Raw genomic sequence first — 27061 nt, 5'->3', positions numbered from 1 at the left:
TCCGAAACTGTAAACATACAGAAGCGATGGTAAGCAATCCCCTATCAACCAGCAAGATTTCAGGCTCCCAGGTGTCTTTTCACTATATGCAGGTAACGAGCTGAGATGAGGAACACCCTCTGTAAGGGAGTGCTCCTAATCCCAGCTTGTTACAGTACCTGTATAAAAGACACCTGTCCATAGAAGCAAGCAATCACTCAGCTTCCAAACTCACCACTATGCCCAAGACCAAAGAGCTGTCGAACGATGTCAGGGACAAGGTTGTAGACCTGCACAAGGCTGGACTGGGCTACAAGACTATCGCCAAGCAGCTTGGTGAGAAGGTGACTACAGTTGGCAAGATAACTCGCAAATGGAAGAAACACAAAATAACTGTCAATCTCCCTCGGTCTGGGGCTCCATGCAAGATCTCACCTCGTGGAGTTGCAATGATCATGAGAACGGTGACAAAGCAGCCCAGAACTACACGGGGGGAACTTGTCAATGATCTCAGGGCAGCTGGAACCATAGTCACCAAGAAAACAATTGGTAACACACTACGCCGTGAAGGACTGAAATCTTGCAGTGCCCGCAAGGTCCCCCTGCTCAAGGCAGCACATGTACAGGCCCGTCTGCAGTTTGCCAATGCACATCTGAATGATCCAGAGGAGAACTGGGCCAAAGTGTTGTGGTCAGATGAGACCAAAATCGAGCTCTTTGGCATCAACTCAACTCGCCGTGTGTGGAGGAGGAGGAATGCTGCCTATGAGCCCAAGAACACCATCCCCACCGTCAAACATGGAGGTGGACACATTATGCTTTTGGGGGTGTTTTTCTGCTAAGGGGACAGGACACCTTCACCGCATTGAAGGGACGATGGACGGGACCATGTACCGTCAGATCTTGGGTGAGCACCTCCTTCCCTCAGCCAGGGCATTGAGAATGGGTCGTGGATGGGTATTCCAGCATGACAGTGACCCAAAACACACAGCCAAGGCAACAAAGGAGTGGCTCAAGAAGAAGCACATGAAGGTCCTGGAGCGGTCCAGCCAGTCTCCAGACCTTAATCCCATAGAAAATCTGTGGAGGGAGCTGAAGGTTCGGGTTGCCAAACATCAGCCTCGAAACCTTTCTGACTTGGAGAGGATCTGCAAAGAGGAGTGGGACAACATCCCTCCTGGGTTGTGTGCAAACCTGGTGGCCAACTACAAGAAACGTCCGACCTCTGTGATTGCCAACAAAGGTTTTGCCACCAAGTACTAAGACATCTTTTGTGAAGGGATCGAATACTTATTTCCCTCACTACAATGCAAATCCATCGCTGACTTTTGGGCACTGGGCTTTTGAGGGTTTGTTTGTTGTTATTCTGTCTCTCACAGCTACAATAAACCTACCATTCCAATTATAGCCTGGTCATTTCTGTGTCAGAGGGCAATCGGACAAAATCAGCAGGGGATCAAATACTTATTTCCCTTACTGTAGGTATTGAGGAGCTGGAGATCTAGGATAGGCCTCAGTCCCCTGTCCCTCTTTGGAACCGTGAAATAGCAGGAGAATGGGCCGTCCTGTAGACGGGGGGTCCCCTTTCTTAGGAGAATATCTATCTCCTCATGTAGTACAGTAGTTAGCGGACTGGGCCTTACACCGGCGTCTGGGGGCCGTTCTAAAAATTTGATAGTGTACCCGATGCAAACGATGATGAGGACCCAAGCATCTGATGTAATGTCCTCCCAGTAGTCCAGGTAGGGCCATAGTCTTGAAGTCGTCCATGGGTAGTTATGCCCACTTGTGGGGGAGGCCAGACTTAAACTTTTGGTGTTTGGGAGCCTGGTAAGGTCTCTTGCAGTACTGATTGTTGGGCTGGTTGTATCATGGTTGGCAAAAGGGCTGGTCATAACTTGAAGTTGACGCAGCTCGCTGTTGATATGGTTGTTGTGTGCAAAAGGGCCTATTGTAATGGGAGAAGGATACAGAAGAGGAAAAGCTCATTGATTTTGCAATTTTGCACAGCTTTTGTACCCTCTCCATGGTTTCATCAGTCTGAGACCCGAATAAGGCCACTCTGTTGAAGGGTGGGTCCTCTATTCGGGATCGCACCTCAGCATGCAAACCAGATTACCGAAGCCAAGCATGTTGCCATAACGAAATAGATGTAGTAAATGACCTCACAGCACAGTCTGTGGAGTGCTTCAATGTATGTAGGAGTTGCTTGCTCAGTCTAAAACCTTCTTTCTGCAAGGTAGCAAACACTTCCTTCGCAGCAGGTGGTAGCGAGTCCAGGTGCTCCAACATTCTTTCCCAGAGTAAGTGGTTATATCTGGACATAAAGTCCTGATAGTGTAGCTATTCTGATCATCATGAACAGACCAGAATATAATCTCTTGCTGAATGAGTCCAGTCTATGGCCTTCCTTATCTACTGGAGTTGACAGCTGCTTTTTAGACTTGCTCTGTGCAACTTCCACCACTATGGAGTTCAATGGAGGCTGCTTTAGAAGGAACTGGGAGCCTTCAGGTTGGATCCAGTAACTCTCCAGTTTCCTGGAGGTCGGAAGCACAACGACAGGTTTTTCCCAGTAGCTCTGGGTGATTTCCAACAAAGCTGGGTTCATAGGTATAGCTACCAGCCTGGAAGAATCACTGTCCAAAACGTCAAAAGAGGGTTAGTGGAAGGAGTGGTCTCTTCCTGTAGTAATACATCCAGGGACCTGGCCATTGCAGACATATAAGCGGAAAACAACTTGGTATCACCAGATGGAGAGAACGGGGCCAAAGCATCCTCCCTTTTTTGCTGCTTCATGGGGGGGGGCATCCCCGTCAGAGGACGAGAGACTGGAGTCTGACTCCGAGTCAGACACTGAGTCAGAAGTATTCAAAATCTTTTCTGGGAGGACCAGGGCGACTGGGTCAATAGCTGGCATGCCAGTGAAGGTGGAAGTCTGTGGAACAGCGGCAACCTCAGAACCTTGGGAGGCACAGACAGTGGCGGTGGCAGTTGGGAACTGGCCACAGGATGCTCCATCCGTGGTTCTAGGTATGGGGCTGCCTGCTAGGCCAGGGAGCATGCAGACCCTCAGGTTCTTGCCTCCAAAGCTTCCCTGTTTTTCTGGCCAAAGAAGGCAGAAGAGTGGTACCCATAGGGAGGAGATCGGTTCCTGTATGCAGAGACCGGTTCGTGTGGTCGTACATGTGGAGAGCGCGACGTGATGAGAAATATCTCGGAGGTGACCTAGAGCGGCACCTATGCCTCCACCTGGCACTACTAAAAACGTATCCCCTATGATAAGTATCATAGTTATTTGACCTGTGAAAGCGATCTTCGTCTTCAGAATAATCACTTTCTGCAGTTGATGCAAAGTCATGAGTAGGGTAATATTTTATAGAATGGTGAGGAGGCAGTTGCCCATTCCCATGTATACTAATGACAGAACAGGAGTCTTCGTCTGAGTCATAATGATCTCTGTCCAGGTCAGAGTAATAGAAAATGTTCTCCTGTTCATATTGAGGAGCCCCGCTATGTGCTCTAGTGAAAAGCTGTTGATGGGAAGCCTTCTGTATGGGAGGAGCAGGACCAGGCAGAGGGAAGCCCCATGTTCGGTACAGTGACTGAAACTTGTGCTGGTATTGACGTGCCCTGCCAATTCTGGTCAGCACTAGAACCATGTTTCCTCTTCTTTTTGGGCTTTGCAGGCTGTGATCGCGAATCCGATCGTTTGCTGGGCTCCGAGGTCATTTGCGCATGCGTGGAAGCAGCTAAGGATGCAGCAGATTTCAACATCGTCGGTACTGGTGTCTCCTTCGGTACTGAGTGGGACCGTGTCTTCTCCTTCTTCTTCTTGTGCCCACTGGCAGCCTGCGAAGGAGAGTCCTTGTCAGCATGCAAAGGCTTTGCTTTTACAGAAGCGGATGAGGGGTGGGAGGCTTTGCCGATGTCTCCAGAGATAGCTGGGAGACCTGATTAACTGGCATGGTGGAGGCAGAGGGAGTCCGCGGCCCTCCTGGTGGTATATTGGCCACCCCGGGGGATTTTAACTCCAGATGTGGTACCGATGATAAAACGTTGATGGCCTCACGTTTTTGGAAATGGGGAGATTGCATAGATGGTGCTTCTCTCATTAACTGTCATTCTAAAGATAAATGTATCAACTCATCAGGAGCTCAATTGCTCTGTTTAACTAAGATACATGAGTTGACCATTTTAAACGGTACTATACCCTCAGATATTCCTGGGGAATATACGTTTCTTTCCTCCCGGGGAAATAGTGTAGTGGACTATGTTATGGTTTCCAAATCGATCCTTCCCTATGTATCTTCCTTTGAAGTGGGTGAGCAAATTTTTAGTGATCACTTACCCATGAACATCTATTTAGATCTTCCTCAAGAAAGGAGGGTTAATTTGTTCCCCTGTGTTTTTGAGGAAAGTTCTGCCAATCTTAGCTGCAAAATAAAATGGTCCGAGGAGGTAGAAAATGAGATCTCCAGGTTCTATGATTCTCCCGAAGGTAGAGATTTATTTGATTCCATTGTGCAAGCTCACCTGGGACCTCAAACAATTGTTGCATACGGAAAATTGGAAACTGCTTTTATGCAAAAGTTCCTATATTGTAGTAAGCTACATTCCACACAGACCTATAGTAAAAGAGCAGCTAATAACTGGTGTGATCTGCGTTGCAGGGCTTTACGTAAACAACTGCTGACTATCTATAGAGAATACAGATCGGATACAGAACAAACAGTCCCACCAATCTACTATCAGATTAAAAAGGCATACAAAAGTAGTCTTAAATATGCTAAACAACAAGCATTGCGAAATGTCTGGAACAAGCTTATCATGGCCACTACTAATAAAGATAGCCACACTTTTTGGAGATTGGTTTCGGCAACCGGCCGGGTTAGTATCCCTTGTAAAATTCCGGCTAGATCGTGGGAATCTCACTTTTTTGTTGTCTATAATGATGCCCAGCCTAGCCAGATCTTTGTTCCCCCTCTGATTGGGGAGTTGCCCTGTTGGCCTCCTGTTACGCCCACTGAAATAACGGATCTAATAGGTCACCTTAAAAATGGAAAAGCTCCTGGTCCTGATCTTATTCTTCCTGAACTATTAAAATCTAATATAGAATGGTGGGCTTTAGTTCTAGCTAATTTATTTACATCGATCAATAGTTCAGGTGTTGTTCCAGAGCAATGGAAATCAGCAATAGTGGTTCCCATATTCAAAAATCGTTCCCATTCAGACCCATCCAATTATCGACCCATTAGTTTGCTGTCAGTGGTTGGCAAATTATATGCTCTGTACCTTTTGGATAAGCTTGAGGCATGGATCTCAGAAAATCAAATTCTTGGGATTGAACAAGCAGGCTTTAGAGCAGGCCGCTCTACTCTCGATCATTGTATGATCTTGCACCATCTAGCAAAGAAATACTCTAGCGGCCCCAAATGTAAATTTTTTGTTGCCTTTATTGACTTAAAATCCGCGTTTGATTCTATCTCCAGATATTTATTATGGTCCAAACTTGAAAAAACAACAATAGATAAGAGATTGCTATTTTTGATGATGCAGCTTTATTCCAATTCCTCATTACGGGTTAGATATGCTATCAATGGGGCCCTAACTGATTCTATCCCCTCTACTCGAGGGGTTAGACAGGGCTGCGTCTTGGCCCCGACACTGTTCAATCTCTTTATCAATGATTTGGCTCCATTTCTGGAGAGTGTGGACTCCCATGCCCCAAAGCTGGCTAACAAACGAGTGCCCATTTTACTCTATGCCGATGACGCAGCCGTGCTATCTCAGTCCAGATTAGGTTTACAAAGACTGTTGCGTGCTTTTGCCGGCTACTGCAATGATAACAAACTAACAGTTAACTACAAAAAAAACAAAGGTCCTGGTTTTCTCTAAATCCAGGAAACTATATAAATGGGTAATAAATCAGAACCACATTGAGCAGGTTTACAACTATAAATATTTAGGCATATCATTTCTATATAATCTAAATTGGAAAACCCAAAGGCTGTCTTCAATTCACAAAGCCTGCAATACCCTCAGTGCCTTTTTGCGATTTTACTACTCTAAAGGGGGCCAGTTTGTTCCCATGGCACTCCAGGTATTTCGTGCTAAGATTGTGGCCCAACTACTTTTTGGAGTTTCGCTATGGATCCAGGGTGTAACAGCTGAACTGGAGAGAGTACAGTCTATTTTTCTGAGAGCAATTTTTGCAGTGCCTAGATGTGTGCCTTATTCTGCTCTGTGTTTGGAATCTGAGTCTTTCTCTATTGTCTGTAAAGCCTGGGAGCTTACTTTCGCTAGATGGAGTAAACTCTGTTCTGAGATTCAGGAATTTTCTTTTTTCCAACATCTATGGGTGGATTCTTATCCTAACCCTTGGCTAACATTTGTAAATAATAAAATTATTCAACTGGGCCTTTCTCCTTCAGAACTCCTCACTTGGGAATAAAATAAGGTGAAGGAAATATTATTTCTCCGGTTGCACAATATTGAACGGCAGGAACTTAGGTCTTCGGCCAATAGGACTTGCTCCCCTTTACATTTTGGGATTTTGCCACCCTGGGGAGATAGAGGTGCTAGTTATTTGACAACGCTACATTTTTCCAAATTTCGGGCTGCATTTGCCCGGGCCCGGTTCAATGTGTTGCCCTCTTCCCTTTTGGATTGGAGGTTTACAAAAGATAATCCTGTTGCGGTTTTCTGCCCTTGTGGCGTTGGCCTTCTGGAAACTGTCACCCATGTGTTGTTGTACTGCTCGTTGTATCGGGACGCTAGAGAAGAGCTCATTTCCCCTTTGTTACCTAAATTTCCCGGAAGGTGTGATCTCTTTTATACTTATTACTGCCTCACGGATTCGAGCCCTGGGACTACAGCAGTTGTGGCTAAATTTTTCTATATTGCCATTAGGTTGAGGTCCCTATTAAGTGCCTAACTGCGAGAGCTGTCTGTTGTTTTTAAATAATTTATTACTATTGATTGTAATCTGTCATATTGTGTTTTAGCATTGTTTTATTGACGTATTGTGTATATTTTATTGACGTATTGTGTATATAGTAATTGTTACTACCATTTTGGCTGGCCAATGGCCGTAATAAAACTGATGATGATGATACTGGCCACCCCAGATGCAGTCGCAGCAACAGTCAGGATCTTTGAACAGGTCATACCTGCTTGGTCAGTCACTGACATAGCTGTTTCCCAGAGGTGTAGATGTAAGCGGAAAGCTTGGTTCCATTTCACTTGTCTCAAAAACTTCTGGCAGTAAACGCAATTTGAGGTCCAGTGAGATTCCTCCAGGCAAATTAAGCAGAGGCTATGGCCATCTGAGGAAGGGAATGCTGTTCTACACTGTAAGCAGTGTTTAAAGGCCACTTTATCAGCCGTACACCACCGGAGTTTACCTCAGTGATTCCCTCACCCTTAGAGGACGAGGAGAGAAAAAAAAAGTTTGTGTGGGGGTTTCCCCCCCACACACACACACAATTATCCACAAGGGAAAAAACTAAAATGTAAAAATAAATAGAGAGAAATATATTCAGGGTAAGAAACAGAATGGAATAAACCTAGAAATTAAATAATATGACAGAGTACAGAAAATACAGAAGCCTGTGAGCGTCCTAAGAGGTGACCTCTTTGGCAGATGAAAAAGAACTGAGGTAAAGGGTGTAGATCATGTGACTAAGGTACATCTGGGTGGAGCCTAGCTTCCAAAAAAAAAAAAAAAAAAGCTTGTGAGTGTCCTGATAGGTTCTCCACGCAGGTGTGAAGCCCATCTGTGTGATGGACAGAGACCACTTAGAAGAAACACTTCTTTACCGCTCGCACTGCCAGAACATAGATCTTCAAATATACTCTGTGTGGCGGCTTGCTGGACTTGTACAAAGTTTTCCTTCACTTGCACTCTAATTGTCTACCTCGCCGCTTCATCTCCTACAGTTCTTCCGAATATCACAGAGCTGACTTTGAAGCAGGTCAGAGCGGAAGCTCAGAAGCGATTGTGTCTACTGCGTGAGTTCATTATTCCATATTTGCACCAGAGTGTCAACAGAATCACTAGCAGAGCCAACTCTAAACCCTTCCAAGGCTTCTTGGAATCCTATTGGATCCAATAACCTTCTTGGGCAAACCAACCGAATAGATTGTGGCTGCAAGTCCTACCTTAACAAGATGGTGATCTGTCCATGACAATGGGGAGATGACATCAACATTGCCCTGATCAGAGTAAAAGACCAAATCAACGTATGACCAGCATCATGTGTCAATCCAGAAACCAATTAGGATAGGCCCATAGTTGTCATGGCCGCTATGAACTCCTGAGACCCACCAGACAAGCCAGCCCCAAAGTGGATATTGAAGTCCCCCAGCACCAAAAGCCTGGGAGACTCCGGGACCAGCTCCATCAGCTCAGTTAGGGAGTCAGTTGGGCAGTGGGGTGAATCCCCAATCTATCTCTAGTTCCCAGCCTCAGAAAGACACACTCAATATAAGTCTACTGTCTCACAGGGGCCCTGGTAAGGGAGATGATATTCTTATGGACCACAGCCACTCCACACATACACCCGCCCACTTCCCCTAGCCTGCTCCACAATAAAGTAACCTGGAGGGAGAAGTTGAACCCACACTGGACCACGTGCCTCCCCCAACCAGGTCTCAGTTATACATGCCAGGTCAGTTCCCTCATCCATGATCAAATCATGGACAATTTCAGTCTTATTCTGAACTGACCTGGTATTGCAGAGGAGCAAGGCCAGACTCTGTGGGTAGTTGGAGCTGCTCCCCAAGGCCTGAGAGTTGACAGAGCAAATTCTCTGACAGGGTCACTGGTAAGGGAGATGTTATTTTTATAGACCACAGCCACTCCACCTCCCCACCACATTCTCTCACCTGTTCTACCACAGAGTAACCTACTGGAAGAAGCTGGGACCAAATCTGACCACTAGCATGATTGCTGTGATGAGCTCGAAGTCTGGCCTTGAGACTAACTTGTGCTTCACTCACTGCTCTACAATCTGCATTACAAGGTATACTCAAGTCAAAATGTGGCTAAAGTTGCTCTAGTTGAGCTTATTTATAGCTATACTTGCTGCTATACAAGCTGCTATGGCATCTTTTCCTATGCTAGGCACATAAGAAGTCATAATAGTGTGTGAGACAGCAACTTGTGCCAATGATGTTACTGCAGAAAAGGCATTGTGGCTGGCAGTGGATTCTGGGTCAGCTATTCTTTTTGGGCCATTTTTAGACTATGTTTGAAAATGTGTGTTCTGTGTAGGATCCCATGGGTGTTTTGGGGAAGGTTACAATTCTGTTTAAAATTGCCTGCTTGCCCATCATGCCCTACCACCCAATCTACTCCGATGTCCCTAGGAGCTACCCATTGGGAACAATGGGGTGTTTTGAATTTCCCCATTGCTCCTTACAGCCAAAACACTTGAAATGTTTCGAGTTGTTTCGTCAAAAGAGCTGGCTCCACTGCTATTTTGATGAAATGATTCTGCCATTTTGCATTTCATTTTGAGCTTGAAACAGAACACAAATTCCATTTCATGCACATCCCTATAGCTCAGTATTGTCTACACCAGGGATTCTCAGTGTTGGGTCCCCAGATGTTATTGGACTTCAACTCCCATAATCCCTAGCCCCAGTGACCTTTGGTTGGCGATTATGGGAGTTAAAGTCCAGTAGCATCTGGGGACCCAAGACTGAGAATCCTTGGTCTAAACTGACCAGAGCGGCTCTCCAAGGTTTGGGAAGGAATCCTTCCCAGTCTACCTGGAGATGCAAGCAGATGCTCTACCACTGAGATACAGTCCCATTCCTAAGAGAAATATCTTACAGCAGACAGTGCTCACATGTAGTCACCCATCCAAATGCAAACCAAGGTAGACCCTGCTTAGAGAATTCATGCTCACTACATCAAGACCGGCTCTCCACCCCCAATCCCAACTCCAGGACCAGTGCCTTTATACAACTTTAAAGAAAGCATCTGGAAAATAAAGTTATGCCTTATTTTGTGATTATGTATTTTAAAGTATTTCCTACTCAATTTGTGCAGAAGGGAATAAAAACACTTTTAAAACAAAAGATGTGTTAATTCAAGGCTCTCAGAAAATAGCTTTGCTAAATGCTAGGGGATAAAAGGAGTCTACAGTGGAAATTCCTTTAGGAACATAAGTTCTTTTATGACTCTCCGATGGGATTTCAAGCTTTTGTATTTGTACTGTTGCAGCTTCTCTGTCAGTTTCTCTCTGGATGCCCTTGTCCATTCTGTCTTTTTCCAAAGCATTTTGGTTTCCAAGCATCTGTTGTACTTCTGATCTTATTCAACATCAAACCTTTTTTGAAATGTCTTTGTAGCAACAACCTCTCTCCCTTCATTCTAGTGCCCTGACATACAAAATGCAGAGTTCAATAAAAGATCCTTTTCCATAACACTGAAGTTAAGAAAAGCAACTGAAAAACTCTTACAGGACTGCCTCTACTTTTCTGCTTCATTGCCAAGAGTGAATTCACACAGAATATTTCCTACAGGATATTCTTTTGCCACTGTATTAGGAAATCAGAAGCAGCACTCTAGTGAAGAAAAAAAGGATTGGTCAGAAATACAGCTTTTTTTCTTTTTGGTGGCCAGTGCCAAAAGAAGGTATTGGAATGAAATAATCCCATCTCCTAAACAGGCAAGTACCTGGCTGCAGGTTCAGCCCAGAATCTCACACAATATTCTGCTGATAACAAGATGTCAGTCAGGAAAATTAACCTATGATGGTACTTTATAACTTAAGCAAATCTGAATGAGTAGTGGTGAATCAAGAAACTGAAAATAAGCAAAAATCAAGATGAACCAGTTAAGTACAGAAGATAACATATAAACCTAATTGAGCACTTTTGCAGAGACACAGTCAGCTCACCTGGGTTCTGGACAAACTATCAATTATATGTGTTACTCAACTGAAAAAGATAATCTTGCATATATGCAGACATGGGAATGACTAATGAGAGTAATTAATACATCCCGTTGAGTGATATGCACATGGCTTCCGGATTGGATCCCATATGTGTAAAACCATGCAGAGTTCCAGTTGCTGGATTGGGACCATATATACACAGCACTAAACAGAGGGCTGGTGAGAAGTGGTGATCTCAGTGAGACTACCCCAGAGTAAGTAATTTAAGGACTTCAGTACTTAAATTCTGGAGTATGTCAGAGACATACTCCAGAAACTAAACTGATTAAACCAAATGAAGTGTTATTTAATATGTCTCATTTATGGTATGTGCATGATGCTTCACCAAGCATTTCTGAAGAACAGGCCATCTGCTGAATTCTTGGCATCAGGTGGTGGAAAAGCATAGAAATAAAGGACCTCCCCAGCCTCAAAGGTAATTTAGCAGACTCATTTGGGGAAAGAAACACACCACACTATTCATTAACTTTTTAACAGTAAACTAAAAAACCAGCAGTATTTTTAGTCATTGCAAACTTCCCTTACATAGACCACCCTGGGTTTAGCCAATCATCTTGATTAGCAAGAGAATCACTGCATGCCCTTGGGAAAGTAGAATATTCTGAAGGAAGCCACTGAAAAATCTATAGTAGCACTCTTCTGGCTACACAAGATTTAGGAGAAACAATTACATAATGTTCAGGTTCAGACGTAACAGGAAATCATGTTCTCCCTCTATGAGAACAAGTCTTATAGATCCAAGGCACATGCGCTCCCCCTCCTCTTTCCTCAAGTCCACAAAAGAGGAACATTTAGTGCTCAAAGGGGAGAGGAAGAGGAGCATGCAATGCACAGATGTCACACCAGAACATTTCCATGATGCACAACACTATTAGACTTCTTAAAAAAAAAACACACACAAATGGTCTGGAGCCAAAGAAAACGATTACTTACCCAAGTGTTCCCATGGTTGTCAATAAATTATTAAATAAATAAATGTCACTTTGCCCCTTAATACCATTGAGAAATTCCGCACCGTGCAAACAATAAGATGCAAATGTGCATATTTCTAATTTTCTACAGTTGTTGGCTGACATCCAGACTAACATAGTCTGGCTGCAAGGGAACACAGTTGCCTGCAAGGGGAAGCTCCTCATCCTTGTGTGACCGAAAAAGCTCTTCTGCCAGCATGAAGGTAGTCTTGATGGCAGCTGTTGTAATTTACTTTGCTCCCTAACCTACAGCTGTCAGTTGTTTAATAATATTCTAGTGCAAAAAATATTTCTGTCCTATTGCGCAATTATGTTTTGTATTTGTTATTTTTCTGTGGGACACATGTATGTGTGCACATGTGCACAGATCTTATATATACACTGTATGTTTTCATCTTTTACCTTGCTTTTAGAGAAAACATTTGTTTAACAAACTAGGTGTTTAAAATAAAGATATTTTATCCTGTTTTCCCCATTAAAATCTTAGCGGTATCTCACCACAGTATCGTTTGTACCCTTAAAAAAAAATAACACTTTTTTTAAAGGATCCATGCTCCTGTTTATTGCAGTGGTGTTCACAAAAAACAGGTTGCTCACCTGTAACTGATGATCTGCTAGTGATTTGTTGACATTCATTAGAATGGGTTCTGCGCCTGCACTGAAGACTGTCGGTGTGGAGTACCAAAGCTCCTCCTGGCATTTGTATCCCACCCCACGTGACCATGTGGCTATTTAAGGAGGGAGGAAGCACCAGCATGTCAGTTCCTTGGAGACCGCTGGAGCAGTCAAGCATCTCTGGAGCAATAGGTGAGTTCTACATAGACTATAAAAAACTTGTGTTTGGGACGGTATGCAAATGTATTAAATAAATAATAAATACGTAGACGACTTAAGCACTACTGCAGAGGGGAGTTTCAGGAGGGTCTAATGCAGGGGTGGGGAACACTGGCCCTCCAGCTGTTTTTGAACTACAACTTGTGGCTGGGGATGATGGGAGTTGTAGTTCAAAAACAGCTGGAGGGCCAAGGATCACCACCCCTGGTCTAATGGATGTCAACAGATCACTACCAGATCATCAGTTACAGGTGAGCAACCTGTTTATCTGGGGTGTGATCCACTGAATCCATTAGAATGGATTAGCTCCTAAAGGAGGAGGGAGCAGTAGTGTCACTATGACACCCTTTTAAGAACACCTCTCCCAAAATTCGCCTCTGCTGTACAACGCAAGTCAATCGCACAGTGCTTTATGAAGGGCTGTTCTGAGGACCAGGTTTTTAGATCTACAAATGTCTCAAAATGATATGCTAGATAAATGAGCCGCTGAGGCACCGTAAGCTCTGACTGATGTGCCTTGATGGACTTAGGTGGCTGAACTTTTTGTAACTTATATGTCAATAGGATTAGTTCCACTAGCCAGTGGGATAGCCTCTGCCTCAACAGGGCCTGTCCCAGAGTTCTTCCTTTGTCGGTTATGAACAACTTTTTTGTCATTCTGATCATCTTTGTTCTTGACAGGTAGAACAGAAGAGTCCTTTGGACATCTAGGGAAAGCAGAACCTTTTCAAGAGCCGTGCTTGGAGAGCTGAAGAAGGTAGGTAGCATGATGTCTTGGTTTATGTGAAAATCTATCACAACCTTAGGTAGGAAAGTAATGGGAGGATGTAGCAACATGTAGAAGCTTTCAAAAGGCACGTCCATCCTCAGGGCTGTAAGTTCACTCACCCTGCAGGCAGTTGTAATTGCCACCAAGAAGGCAGTCTTCAGAGAAACCAGCTTCAGACTAGCTGTAGCCAGGGGCTCAAAGGGCATGCCCATAAGAGTCAAAAGGACCAAGGATATACTCCACTGATCCAGTGGCTATCTAACCAGAGGATACATATTGGTGAGACCCTTCAGAAAGCTCTTACAGCTGGGGTGAGAAAACACTGTTTTTCCATCCCATCCCAGGTGTCTAGCTGAGATCGCCACTAAGCGAACCTTTATGGAGACATTAGAAAGTAGGGAGGTCTTTAGGGTGGTTAGGTACAGCAGGACGTGACGGACAGTAGCTTTCAGAGGGCGAAAGCCATTTGAGGCTGCATAGCAAGTGAACCTCTTCCATTTACTAGCATAGTTTCTCCTAGAGGAAGGCTTCCTCCAGTTATGTAGGATTTTATCTAGAAGCCTATCTTCCATGCTGTTAACTGTAGAGTGGGCACCTCTGGGTACAGTACTTGACTGCTTTCTTGTGACAAAAGATCTTGGTGCTGAGGAAGCCTCCTGTATGTGTGGTTGGACATTTTCGAGTAGATGTGGTTGCTGAAGCCACCATGGAGTGATCAGGATGCATGTGGATTGACAGGTCAGAAGACACACCACCACTCTCCCTACAAGTGGTGTAGTGGTTAGAGTGCTGGACTAGGGCCGGGGAGACCCGAGTTCAAATCCCCATTCAGCCATGAAACTAGCTGGGTGACTCTGGGCCAGTCACTTCTCTCTCAGCCTAACCTACTTCACAGGATTGTTGTGAGGAGAAACCTAAGTATGTAGTACACCGCTCTGGGCTCCTTGGAGGAAGAGTGGGATATAAATGTAATAATAAAATAGATGATGATGATGATGATGATGATGATGTACAATAGGTGCTGAGACCAGACCATCTGGAACATGTCCCCCAGTGACTGAGTCATGGCCTGCCCTTTTGCAGAACATTTTGCACTTGGCATTGAGAACTGTTGTGAACAAGTCTATTTTTGGGAACTCCCATGCTCTGAATATTGGAAGCAAGTACTTGTTGTTCAGTTCCCACTCGTGTCACTCTTCCCTGGTAAATGAATGACTCAGACCGTTCACTAGGACATTCTCCGACCGTTTATGTGAATGGCCAAAGGGGTGGTGCTGTTTCGATGCACCAGTGCCATATTTGTATGTTCAATGAGCACAGAGACCTGTACACCGTTCCCCCCTTGTCTGTTTCGGTAGGCGATCACTGTTGTGTTGTCCAATTGTAACTGCACAGTTCTCCCTCTGAGCATTGGTAGAAAGGCCTTCATGGCTTGAAATACGGCCAAGAGTTCCAGGAAATCTATGTGGAAATGTCATTGTTGGCAACTCCACTGTCCCTGGGCCATGCTGCCATTGCAATGACTGCCCCCACCCATCAGATCGATATGAACCATAACTGCAGTTTTCTCATTTTCAGGCGTGTATGCCAAACCGTTGTCTTAAGGAGGCCATAAGGCCCAGGAGGCATTGAATATGCCTTGCATGCTGCACTGGGTTTGAGTGAAACTGATGTACAAGATCCACTATGGCCTGGACTTTTCCTTGTGGTAAGTAGGCTCCTCCCATCTGGGTATCTAGAACAGCCCCTATGTAGAAAATCGATGTCACAGGGTTTAGATGAGATTTCTTCCAGTTGACCTCTATCCCGAGAAGAATATCCGGAAACTGCAGCTAGTGCAAAATGCGGCAGCTAGGGTTTTATAGGGAGCTGCCTGGTGGGAGCACATCACACGCATTTTGAAAGAGCTGCACTGGCTACCAGTTTGTTTCCAGGTCCAATTCAAGGTGCTGGTTTTGACCTTTAAAGCCCTTAACGGTTTGGGCCTGGGATGCCTGAGGGACTGCCTGCTCCCAAGGGTTACTGCCCACTTGACGAGGTCATCTGAGGGGGCTCTGCTCCGGGTGCCGACAATGAGGGAGGCTCGGTTGTCGTGCACGTGGGACAGGGCCTTCTCTGTTGCTGCCCCCAGACTCTGGAATGCTCTCCCGGTGGCTATTCGCTCCTCGGTCTCCATCACAGCTTTTAGAAAGAGTGTAAAATCTTGGCTTTTTGCCCAGGCATTTATTTGATTCTCTGCTGCTCTTCGTACTCTGTATTGCTTTTATGCTTTTGTTTTAAATTTTTAATCAGATTTGTTTAATATTTTTCACTTAATATTTTAATTGTGTCTTTTTTACCATCTTGTGTTTAAATTTTGCTGTAAACCGCCTTGGGATTGTTTTAATGAAAGGCGGTATACAAATTTATCAATCAATCAATCAATGCTGTATCTGAGAAAGTAACCCTTCTCTGTCTTTTGAAGCCAGGAGCAAGTCTATGTAAAGGTAAATTGCCAGTACCCTTGGTTCGGAGGTACACCACCACCACCACCGCCATGCACTGTGTGAAAACACCGGGGGGTGGGGTGCAGAGGCCAAACGGCAGTACCTGATATTGGTAAATTGAGGTCATCTCTTTTGCCATCTCTTTTAGAAGTCGAATGAGTTCCCTCTTTAGACAGACCAGGGAATTTAACACATCGTCATACAGTGCTGCCCTCAGACACTGCTCCTGGTTGCGTTGTGTCTGTTTTGAAAAGGACTGGCAAACTTTACATGCAGAGGTGTTGTGGGCTTCCCCCAGGCAGAGCAAACACAAATCATGGCCGTCTTGCAAGGGTAGTTTAGCCTTACACTTAGAACAAAAACTTTTTTATCTGTCTTTTTTCCAAAGCGTTTAGGGTCATCCAATGTCATTGTCCATGTTCTGTTGTGCAAAATGGTGGTGGGGGGGTAGTTTTAAGTTGTGATGTGCATGAACCTGTTCACCGGTCTATACACAGACCGCCGAACAGGTTTGGAAGCCCCGTGTTCGAGCCAGTTCGAATGCGGGGGGGGGGGCTCTTTAAGGCGTAGGGACAGTGTTCTTACCTCCCCCACAGTGCTCTCCCTCTGGTGCTGCATTAAATCTCTCTGGCATGGGGTGGCTGTATTCCCTCTTGCCACTCCCTAGAAGTGGCGTGCGCATGCCACACACATGCACACATGTGTGTGGTGCACACCACTTCCAGTATTATGCTGCCTGGAGTGGCAAGAGGGAATTCAGTCACCCCACACCTGTGATTTCTAACACAGCACCAGAGTGGAGAGCACAGGGAATGTAAGGACACCCTCCCTAGGCCTCAAAGAGAACCCCCTCCCGAGTGTGCACGGAATCGGTTCTGTGCACACCCCTAGTTTTAAGCAATCCAAAGGTCAGAGTAGCCAATAAAACAATCCTAAAAAAAAAAAAAATAAGAACTCAGAAAAAAACAAGAAACCAGAATGTGACTCCATAGTGACACAGGAACCGATCGCTACGGCAGTCTCCAAGGAACTGAAGTCCTGGCGCTTCCTCCCGCCTTAAATAGCCACATGGGGTGGGGTGCAAACACCAAGAGGAGCTACGGTACTCCACACTAACAGGCTTCAGTGCAGAACCCATTCTAATGGATTCAACGGATCACGCTCCAGATCAGGCTAATCTGCTAGGCTAAATTTTTTGCCTATTTTGCAGCATCCAAAATCAAGAGGTTACATAATGTATAGACCTCCTGGAAAACTTCTTCTGAAGAAATCCCTCTCCTCTTTGCAAGTTTAATAGCTTGGAATAAAAAAATGAGGAAATCCTTTGGGCAGCATCAGAAAGAAAATGATGGCTGACCATGTGCTGGCGCCATCTTGAATGTTCAGTGTTGCTGAACATTCAAGAAGGTGTCTGCACATGCTTAGATGCCATTTCCTTCCTGACACTGCCCAAAGGCTGCTGGGAACAGGGAATTTCCTATTCCTAGCAAGATGCAGCTGGGCAAACATAGAGCCTGGCTACTGAATACAAACAGCACTGCTTGGGGGTGGTGGAGAAGGAGTAAGGGAGGGGCACGTAAGACCTACCTTCTCCTTTTTAAGGTGCCCGATCTCCATCTCCCCACCCCTCCCAGCCCACTCCGCGGATGTGCACAAAACACTTCACGCACATCCCTAATTGCTAGTTCCAGCTCCTGTCTGAATACTTGTTCACAAAACAGTTCCGCAATGAGCAATGATTTGCTGGTGAAGTACCATCCTTTTTCTCTCCCTTTATTAGTTTTAGCATCCAAAATAGTATTTACAAAACTCAATTCACATAGAGGCAAACATATTTTGAATTAATAATAAAATGTAGAATGTTCACACTGCATTAGTGATGCTTCTTCTGCATCTGTGATATTTTATATTCAAATTTAAGATCTGTGGAATCCTAAATTATTTTCAACTCACATTTGTGCTCCCTGAGACAACAGCTTTGTCCACGTTCACCGGTAGCTGCTCTTCGGTCTGGCATACTCCCAGTGACCATTCTGCACAGCGGTTATGAGCCCAGCAGTGACCTAGCACATGGTGATCAGCAAATGCATTGATTAGTTTTACAGATTTTGCAAGAGAACACTTAACCTACTGATTGAAAGAGAGGGGAAACATCTAAGACAGCTGCTTAACATCTAAGACAGCTGCTTATAAACTAACAGAATGACTGTATGGACAGGAAATGTACTAGAAAAAGATAACCATATAACGATTCCAGCAGCAGATTCAGTAACTGACATGCTTGCAAAATTGAGTCCACAACAACTTACAATAAGGATAGGGAGTGAAATGAACTTCTCTCTCTATGCATGTGCGCACGCGCACAAACACACACACATATTCTTCAAAGAGATAATTTAGGCTTACAATCAAAAGACCCGAGCTTTATCTAAACAACTATAAGGTGGACTTCTCTCACCCGCTATTTCCACTTCAGCAGTCCACATTAGCCCTATCCAAAACATTATGTTGTATCTGCATGCATACATATCTGTACTCATGCACATGTTTCTATGTGAATGATGTACTGTACATGCGTTCATTTTACAGGTCCATACGTGCATACACTTTACACAGGTTGTAGGTGCATTGAACATAATGTGTTAATAAGGCTAATGTCTTCTGGACATGAAAATTTGTTCCCTAAATGCCACATCTAGATTCTAGTAAGATTCACTAAATAGCTGCCCATTATTTTTGTTACTGGAGTTTAGTTGGGATTAGTAGTGTCATATCTCCTTCCCCTTTCTGTAACTGAGCAGACAGCCTGTTGGGATACAAAAGCCAAAGGCAGTTGATAACTACATCATCCTCTCATTACCATAACATACAGAGCCAAAGCATAGTTATATTTTAGGTAGGCTTTCCTACTTGTCTAATGATGGCTTCTTGTGTTATAGGTTATCTTAATTGTGCATGATAAACATTATTATTTATAATTTACACCGAGGAAAAGTTTAGAATGCCAATTGAACCATTAATTACAAATGCTTTGCATGCTCAAAATGTCCATCACAAGCAACTGAAACTTAAGTACTACAAAGCTCAGAAGTAAGATTCAGCATACACATTCTGAATCTATACCTTTGTATTTTGCAAAACAAACAAAAACCTGGGTCTGATATACTAGAGAGCCTCTACCAGCTGAACTAGGAGATCAAGGCAATGGCGGACATCTACAATAAGTTGATAGTACTACTCAGGAGTTACTCTAAAGAACTACTTGATTTCAACAGGACTACTCAGGAGCAATTTAGTCTGGATGTTAGCCAGTATAAGGCAGCTTAAATATTATATTACTGAATAGAGAACCCACTAGCAGTACCAAACAATTTACCGCTTGAACAAGCAATGTATGGCTTCAAGTACTGTATGTTAAAATGTAATCTTAAAAGGTACATTATCCCCTAAAAGCCCATATCTGTATGATAAAATAACCTATATACTTGCTATTATTTAGCACTTTAATATATATCCTTAAATATAAGGATATCCTTATATATCCTTAATATAATATATATCCTATTATTATTATTATATTATCCATACATCCTTAAATAAGGATACATATATCCTTAAAGAGAGCCAGCGTGGTGTAGTGGTTAGAGTGCTGGACTAGGACCAGGGAGACCCAAGTTCAAATCCCCATTCAGCCATGATACTAGCTGGGTGACTCTGGGCCAGTCACTCCTCTCTCAGCCTAACCTACTTCACAGGGTTGTTGTGAAAGAGAAACTCAAGTATGCAGTACACCGCTCTGGGCTCCTTGGAGGAAGAGCAGCATATAAATATAATAATAATAATAATAATAATAATAATAATAATAATAATAAATACACACCTACACTGAACTGAAATAAGCAGTACAATATATTATGACTGAAGTTACATGCTGTCCAGTAAGTATTCTGAAGTAGCACACTACCTGTTGGCTCAAATAAGGCTTGGACATCAATGTCATCTGGTAAGCCAACCATTTTGAGTTCATCCCAGAATTTGACAACCTTATCATCAGAAGTAGTTTGAGTACTTGTACAAGTATAAGACGTTATACTCTGATGAGACGTCTCTCTACATGGGATACAAAAACTGATTAAGCAATTTAAATTAAATGAATTTGAGTTTACATATTGGTTTGTTATACATTTTTAAACAAACAAAATATTTAGAAATATAAAATATATATAAAGAAAGAGATACTTGCAGATTTCCAAGAACCCAACACAAGTATATCAAGCCAAGTTAGGACATAAATGTATTCCATTAACTTGCTATTTTCTTTAGTAGCACACATGGATAACTGTTTATTTGTCTTGTTTCATAAATCCAGCAGCATTTAAACTGCTTTGGGGTAACTCCAATTTATAAAACATTTATTTTGTATTGATCATAATGTATTCAGAATCAAGAGATCTTCCCCACTATTCACATAATTTTCACTGATTTGGAAAGGCACATGACTGCAATCTACAGAAAAGTTAGAACAGAGAAGTTCTAGAGGACCAACATTCCCTCTAACATGAAACATTCCAGATGTTGTTGACTACAACTCCCAGCATCTCTTGCTGCAATTGCCTTTGGCTGGAAATTATGGGAGTTGCAGTCAACAACATCTGGAATGTTCCATGTTAGAGTGAACGCTGCATAGGACTTCAGGCCTTTACAGGTGATAAAAGTAGGTATAATGAAGACAAAGAGAGGGAGGCTCCGCCCTGATCTACATGCATTCATTACAACATATGTAAAGAGCTGCTGAGAACATACATTCTTTATACACATTCTAACAAGAAACTAAGAACATTGCTGGATCAGGCCCAAGCCTATCTAGTCTCCTATTTCCAAAGTGGCCCATCAGATGCCTCTGGGAAGCTCATAACCAGGAGTATATCTCCTCTCCTGCTGTTGCTCCCCTACAGCAGAAGAAGGTCAGAAGAAGAGGCTCCCCACGCCCATTTATTGTATCTATCTTGAGCTCCTGAAAAAAGTCATACACAGATATGCATACAACCTGCTTTCCATTTTCATAGTACTATATAGCAAATATTTACATAAGCACAAATTAACAGGTACAGAAAAACTTGGGACTTGCAATTCAGCCTGTTTAAATGAAAAATCAAGAATTTAATACTGATTTATTAGCAAGTTTCTCCCATTACATTTCATATTAGTCTAAAATTTCATTCATTTCTATCAAAACATAAACACTAGGAAAACTTGAATGATTGAAAGTTTTCTCACTGCTGGAAAACTGAAAATGAACAATGTGCTCACAGCTTGGTATTTTGTGCAGAAGACATAAGCATTAATGCTTAAGAGTGACTAAGCTGAAATTGATATGAACAAAGGATGTGGGGTTGGGGGAAGACTGGCCATACAAAGGAAAAAAATATCTGCAATTCTTTCAGCATGATGTAAGTTTGATCACGCTGGTTCTCCTTAAAATGGTCCACCTTAAGTCCCTTTAAAAGATTGCTTCTCTTTGTTATTGTTTCATTTCCTACTTTACTGCTTCATTCTACTGGCAGCAGTCCAGGGCTAGCCACCAATGAGAAAACTCCAACACAACAATCGCTTTAGTACTTAAACTTGGGTGCCAGCCAGCATGGCACTTGGGTATGATTACATCACCATCCTCAGGGGACAGAGCTGGTTAGTTGTTCCAAGCTAAATTAATTTTGCACTTTCCCATAGGCTACAAAAACCTTTACTAATCCGTCAGCACAACAGAACCCGAAGAATAGCAGAACAGCCCCTTAAGGAGTTGTCTGATCAGCATAAACATGAAATAAATTTGAAATCTCAACTATACTTTTAAAAATATGCTATACTACACACTGATGAACAAAGAGACCTGCCTTTCTAGTAACAGAAACACTTAACATTTATTTTCCACAAACACCAACAATTCTTTGAATACAGGCTACATACGCAATTGTTCCATTTCTCAAAAACAGCTACTATAAAATGCTCCACTGATGCACATGACATGACTATATAAACAAAAACAAATAAGAGTATTAATAGCTAAGAAATAGGATTTTTCAATCCCTGCTACAGGTGGCTGTATACATCCTATTAAAGGCTAGTTTTTAATACACATTATTATGCAAGAACAAGCTAGAAAAGTTGATGGGGCTAGCAACAGCTGCTATTTAATTACTACATTTGTTTCCTACTCTGATTCCAAAGAAAACAGAGTTTTAACCTCATAATTATCATGTGATATAGGTTAAGCTGAGAGAAGAGTTCTATCTTCGTCTTCATATCCACATCTTGACTAAACACATGGAGGGAGATTGCACCCCTGACTCTGCCCCCAAATGCCATATTTTCTGAGTTCCACCTTGGTTATTTCTGCAAAAGCTTTCTGCTGATGAAGGCACTCATATTTTACAAGTATGGTTCTTTAATTTAAGTTTCTACTTAGACAAAGAAGAAACATTTTTAAAACTACTACTAAAAGAAAACAATGCTACATAACCATGCCACTACTTAAAATTAGCAAGGAAACTAGAACATTATTATTATTTAAATAATTATATTTTTATTTAGTTACAAATAGAAAGGCTTACTTCTTCTGTCCTCTTGATTTGCGCAGGACTGTGTTCTGCTTTGGCGTACTCTCACAAATGCTGTCACTGCCATCACCAGTTTCACTCTTATTTAAAGGCTGGTTGTTCCATGGAGTGATAAACCCTGGTGTTGGAATGAATTGTTTTAGTTCTCCTTGTCCTAATGAGCTTCGTTCTCCACAGTAACAAAAGGCGCAGAGCTGTTCACTGTTAGAGTCAGAAAATAAAGAACAATCTCAAAAATGGATAATTTAGCTAAATCAAAACAGAAATCTTTATATCCAACACAACATTAAATATAGCCAATAAACTATTAAACATCAAATACAAATTCATTTTAGTTTTTCTTCACAGAAGCATCTCATAAAAACCATATAAACTTACACCAGTGTTTCTGGAAATTTCTGTAGTCTCCCACTCCTCAGCTTATTTAGCCTTCTGCAACACTCAACCTCTCTAACCAAAATCTAAGAAATTTTGGAACCCAAGGCAGAAAATCCAAACTGCACCCGCCTCCATAGTAGGATATTAAATGAATGACAATTTGCTACCACTTAACAGCACTGAAAAGTTTCCATTTTACTCTACTTCATGATGGGGCTACACCTTACAACCACAATGGCTGAATGGGTGTGTCGAGATCTTAACGCATTGTGGATTTGGGTTATTTGAGCAGAAGACTTCTCCATCTCCTCAAGCCCATCACTGAAGTGTGTAGACACAGAATAGAGGTGCATGTGCACATTTCTCACAAGTTAAAGTACAAATCAAATATTGCCTGAGAAAAAATAAAGATGTATAACAGAATCATGACCCACTAAACAGTTTTTTGCACTGATTAAAAAGGTCAAACACTCCATGGTCCAGTTCAGATGTCATGTGAAGCCACTGTTTAATCATGTTTCTGTGCAACATTCACAAGCATCAGGTCGTGCACTCATCACTTCCTTTCAACCACAAGTGAAGGAAGCATTCATATTAAATCCTAGTTTCATATCCCGACTTATTCTTAAATCTTGGTTGGAACAAGCCAAGACTTCCAGAATTCTGACATCACAGCAAGTTTTAGTTTGTTATAAACCAGGACCAGGTGAGTAAAACATCCTCTACTCAATCGCAAAGGGGAGGGAGGAGCATGCAAGACTAAGGGCCATAGCATCATGTGGAACCATAATTAAACAGCTCAGTGTGATGTCTGAAGTGGGCCCATGTAACTACTGTTGTGACAATACTCTCTAGGTCTGATCATACAACAGTTCTAGTGCTCGAATGAAAAATGGGAACTTTTGAAATAGTTCCAGCTGCATTAAAAAGTAACTTGATAGAAACATGAGAGAGATGGTAATGGATAAAAAGTAAAACCCATGAACCTTTCTAGCAAAAGAGAGTGAGCAAGTTGAGGGATGCATGAAGAAGCGGGGATGGGGGGAGGGGAGATACCAAGTGTCTCATAAATGGGAAGTGGCTGTTGAATGTGTGCTTTCAAAACTCTCATCCTCTGAAAGTCAGCTGAAGGCTATTTAGAAAACCTTCTCCACAGCTATATTGGAAAGGGGTTGTTGTGCTTCTCTTGCTCAACAAAAATGACTAGTTCTACTTTGGTATATCCCAGATAGAAAGGAAAATCTTGAGCAGAACTAGGTAAAGAACAGATTTAGAACTTGTTTGAACAGAAAGATGAGGAGGGAAAGAGACAGCTAGGTTATAAAGGAGATAGCACAGAGAGAGAAAATAAAACTACGGTGGAAAGTTTGGGGTTGGGGGGGGGTGACTCCTCCTCCTCACCTCAATAAGCCTAAAGGGAAAAAGCTACAAAACTGACTAGACCCACTGAGACCAGTAATGTGACACCACCAACCCCAATAAACAATATATAAAGGTTTGAAATTCTGCTCTTTCCTTTTCAGAAGTTATTCAGAATTTTCATCACTACAGTATCTATAGAGACTGATGTCCATAGATCAGTCTGAGTTGACTCATAAAATAAACAAGTTATTTATTTACAGCCCAATCCTGAATGTTTTTCCGCAAAGTAAATCCCCCTGGTTTCAATGGCATTTACTCCCAAGTAAGTGTAAAGTAACCATTCTAAAATTTGAGCAGCATTTGCCAGTCTACCTTAAACAGGCAAAAACTAATTTGTAAGCTGATGTACAGTATACAAAAATAATCTTTAAAACTTTCCCCATATTTTTGTTTTCACTTTTTGAAATATTTCCATACTGTAAATTTGTGGAGATCTTTCAAATCACTACAGCACACAATGAAATGAGTAGGATGCAAGAGACTCTCTCTAACCAGTAGGATCAAAATATGAGATTTGGCATGTTTTCAGAACAGAATAATATTTTTAAATGGAGGCAATAAGCAATAGTTAACATGTCACCTGTTCATCACTTTGCATTTGACTGAGATGTTAAGAGCAATGAGGACATTATTACATTTAACATTTCTTTATAAAGTCCCAGGCATTGATTTTTTTTTTTAAGGAATCTGCAATCCACAGCCCCAGTGATTGAGTTAGATCCAAATAAACTCTAGATATTTATGGTGTAGATAAGGACTGCACAACTTCAGCCTGCTAGCTGTTGTTGGACTACAACTCTCATAATCTCCAGTCATAGTGGCCAATCACCAGGAATGATGGGAGTTGTACTCAGAGGCGTAACTATAGGGGGGGCAGGGGGGGCACGTGCCCCGGGCGCCATCTTTTTTGGTCACATGGGGGGCGCCGCCATGACAAAAAAATATTATTTTTAAAAAATTTTTGTTAATACAAATGTTTCCTGCTCAGTGCAGCAGCGCTGCAGCAGTCAAGGGAGCGCGTCGGCGCCCCCTCCCCCACGAGCGGTCCCTTCCGCGCCGCCGGCGCCCCCCCCCCCCCATTGCTTTGCTGGCACCTGGCGGCCAGTAAGTGGCCTGGCTTGGCGGCGGCGGCGGGCGCTTGTGAGGAAAAACCTAAGTATAATGTAGCATGTTGGGGGCGCGGGGGGGGCACCATTTCAATGCTTGCCCCGGGCGCCGTTTTCCCTAGTTACGCCTCTGGTTGTACTCCAACATCTGCAGATAGGCCAAAGTTATGCAGCCCTGGTCTATACTTCAGCAGCACATTATGCTTTAGGAAAATTAAGCAACTGATGTTACATGGTTGCTTTCATTCATTTTTGTATACAGTATTCAAAAGAGATAAAATCTAATGTCAGTCATTTCATAGCATACAGACTGATGATTACACTGCAGAACATTAAGAACTTTCAAAGAGACATTTTTGCTTCTCCTTTCACTGAATTTTAGAGTTGGGAGGGACCTTTACAGTCTTATAATTCACATCTCCATGAAAGCAAACTGCTTCAGCAACCCAGACAAATGACTATTCAGCCTCTGTTTAAAGACCTCCAGTGAAAGAGAATCCACCATTGCATGAGCCAGATTGTCCCACAGCTGACAAGTGTTTAGCAAATTCTTCTTAACATCTAGCCTAAATCTGTTTCCTTTTAATTTCAACCCATTGATTCTAGTCCTGTCCTCAAGAGCAAAAAAGAATAGTTCTGTTCCTCCTATGGGCCAGTCACTTCTCTCTCAGCCTAACCTACTTCACAGGGTTGTTGTGAAAGAGAAACTCAAGTATGTAGTACACCGCTCTGGGCTCCTTGGAGGAAGAGCAGGATATAAATGTAAAAATAATAAATAATAATATGACAATCCTTCAAATATTTCATATCTCACCCTTATATCATATTCCCCACCTAGTTTTCTCATCTCTAGGCTAAATGGACTCAGCACCTTCAGCCATTCCTTACATGACTAGGTTTCCAAAACCTCTCACCATCTTTGTTGCACTCCTCAGTGTCTCAGTTTGAAGCCTACTCTGGAAAGAGCAGGAGCAGCTTCAGGAAGTGAGCAAGCTTTCCTAATCAACAACATATAGCCTTTTCCCCCTTTAAACTAACTAACAGGAGGAGGAGAGATTTTGAGGGGCTGGTGTCTCTCTAAGGGATAAGTCCTAGTCTGTCTGTGTGTTATTTGCCAAAGCTAGCATAGTCTCTGTGTTTTAGTTTGTCCCTGCCTGGAGGGGGTGGAGTCAGCTAGGGCTGGCAGAGGCCCCACATTCCTTTGACCAACATCCTGTGGCTCAGTTTGAAGCACACTCTCTACATAAGAGGTGTAGGCCCAAAAGCATAGCTAATACAGCACAGCCAACAGGGATAGCAAACAGGACAATGGAGTTTTGCAGGAGTTTAGCGGGAGGAGTGCTGGGGAGCCTGGAACAAGCCCCTATTATCACAAGGAGCCCGGTGGAGAAGAGAACGTAAGTACAAATCCCTCCCTCATATTCCTGAAAAAGGCTGCTTGGACAGTTAAATAGCTGACCATTACAGCCAAGACCTAGCCTTCTAATAAACTATCTCTAAATACTGTAAACAGCAAACAAAGCCAGTAT

General features: G+C 42.8%; 1 protein-coding gene across 8 annotated transcripts in view; it reads right to left on the bottom strand.

Moving 5' to 3' along the window:
- KMT2C (lysine methyltransferase 2C) overlaps window positions 1-27061 on the bottom strand; it is a 302840-nt gene that overhangs the window by 187524 nt on the left and 88255 nt on the right. For all 8 annotated transcript variants that reach the window (XM_053260171.1, XM_053260176.1, XM_053260175.1 and 5 more), the window contains 3 exons: window positions 22621-22827; window positions 19974-20119; window positions 17963-18072 (listed from right to left, as the gene is read on the bottom strand). In XM_053260171.1, coding sequence (XP_053116146.1) covers window positions 17963-18072; window positions 19974-20119; window positions 22621-22827 — 463 coding nt within the window. The remainder of the gene's footprint in view (window positions 1-17962; window positions 18073-19973; window positions 20120-22620; window positions 22828-27061) is intronic.

This window comes from Hemicordylus capensis, chromosome 6 (assembly GCF_027244095.1).
Source record: "Hemicordylus capensis ecotype Gifberg chromosome 6, rHemCap1.1.pri, whole genome shotgun sequence".
Taxonomy (NCBI): domain Eukaryota; kingdom Metazoa; phylum Chordata; class Lepidosauria; order Squamata; family Cordylidae; genus Hemicordylus; species Hemicordylus capensis.
Note: the sequence above shows the minus strand (reverse complement) of the source record. Positions and strands in the feature narration are given on the sequence as shown.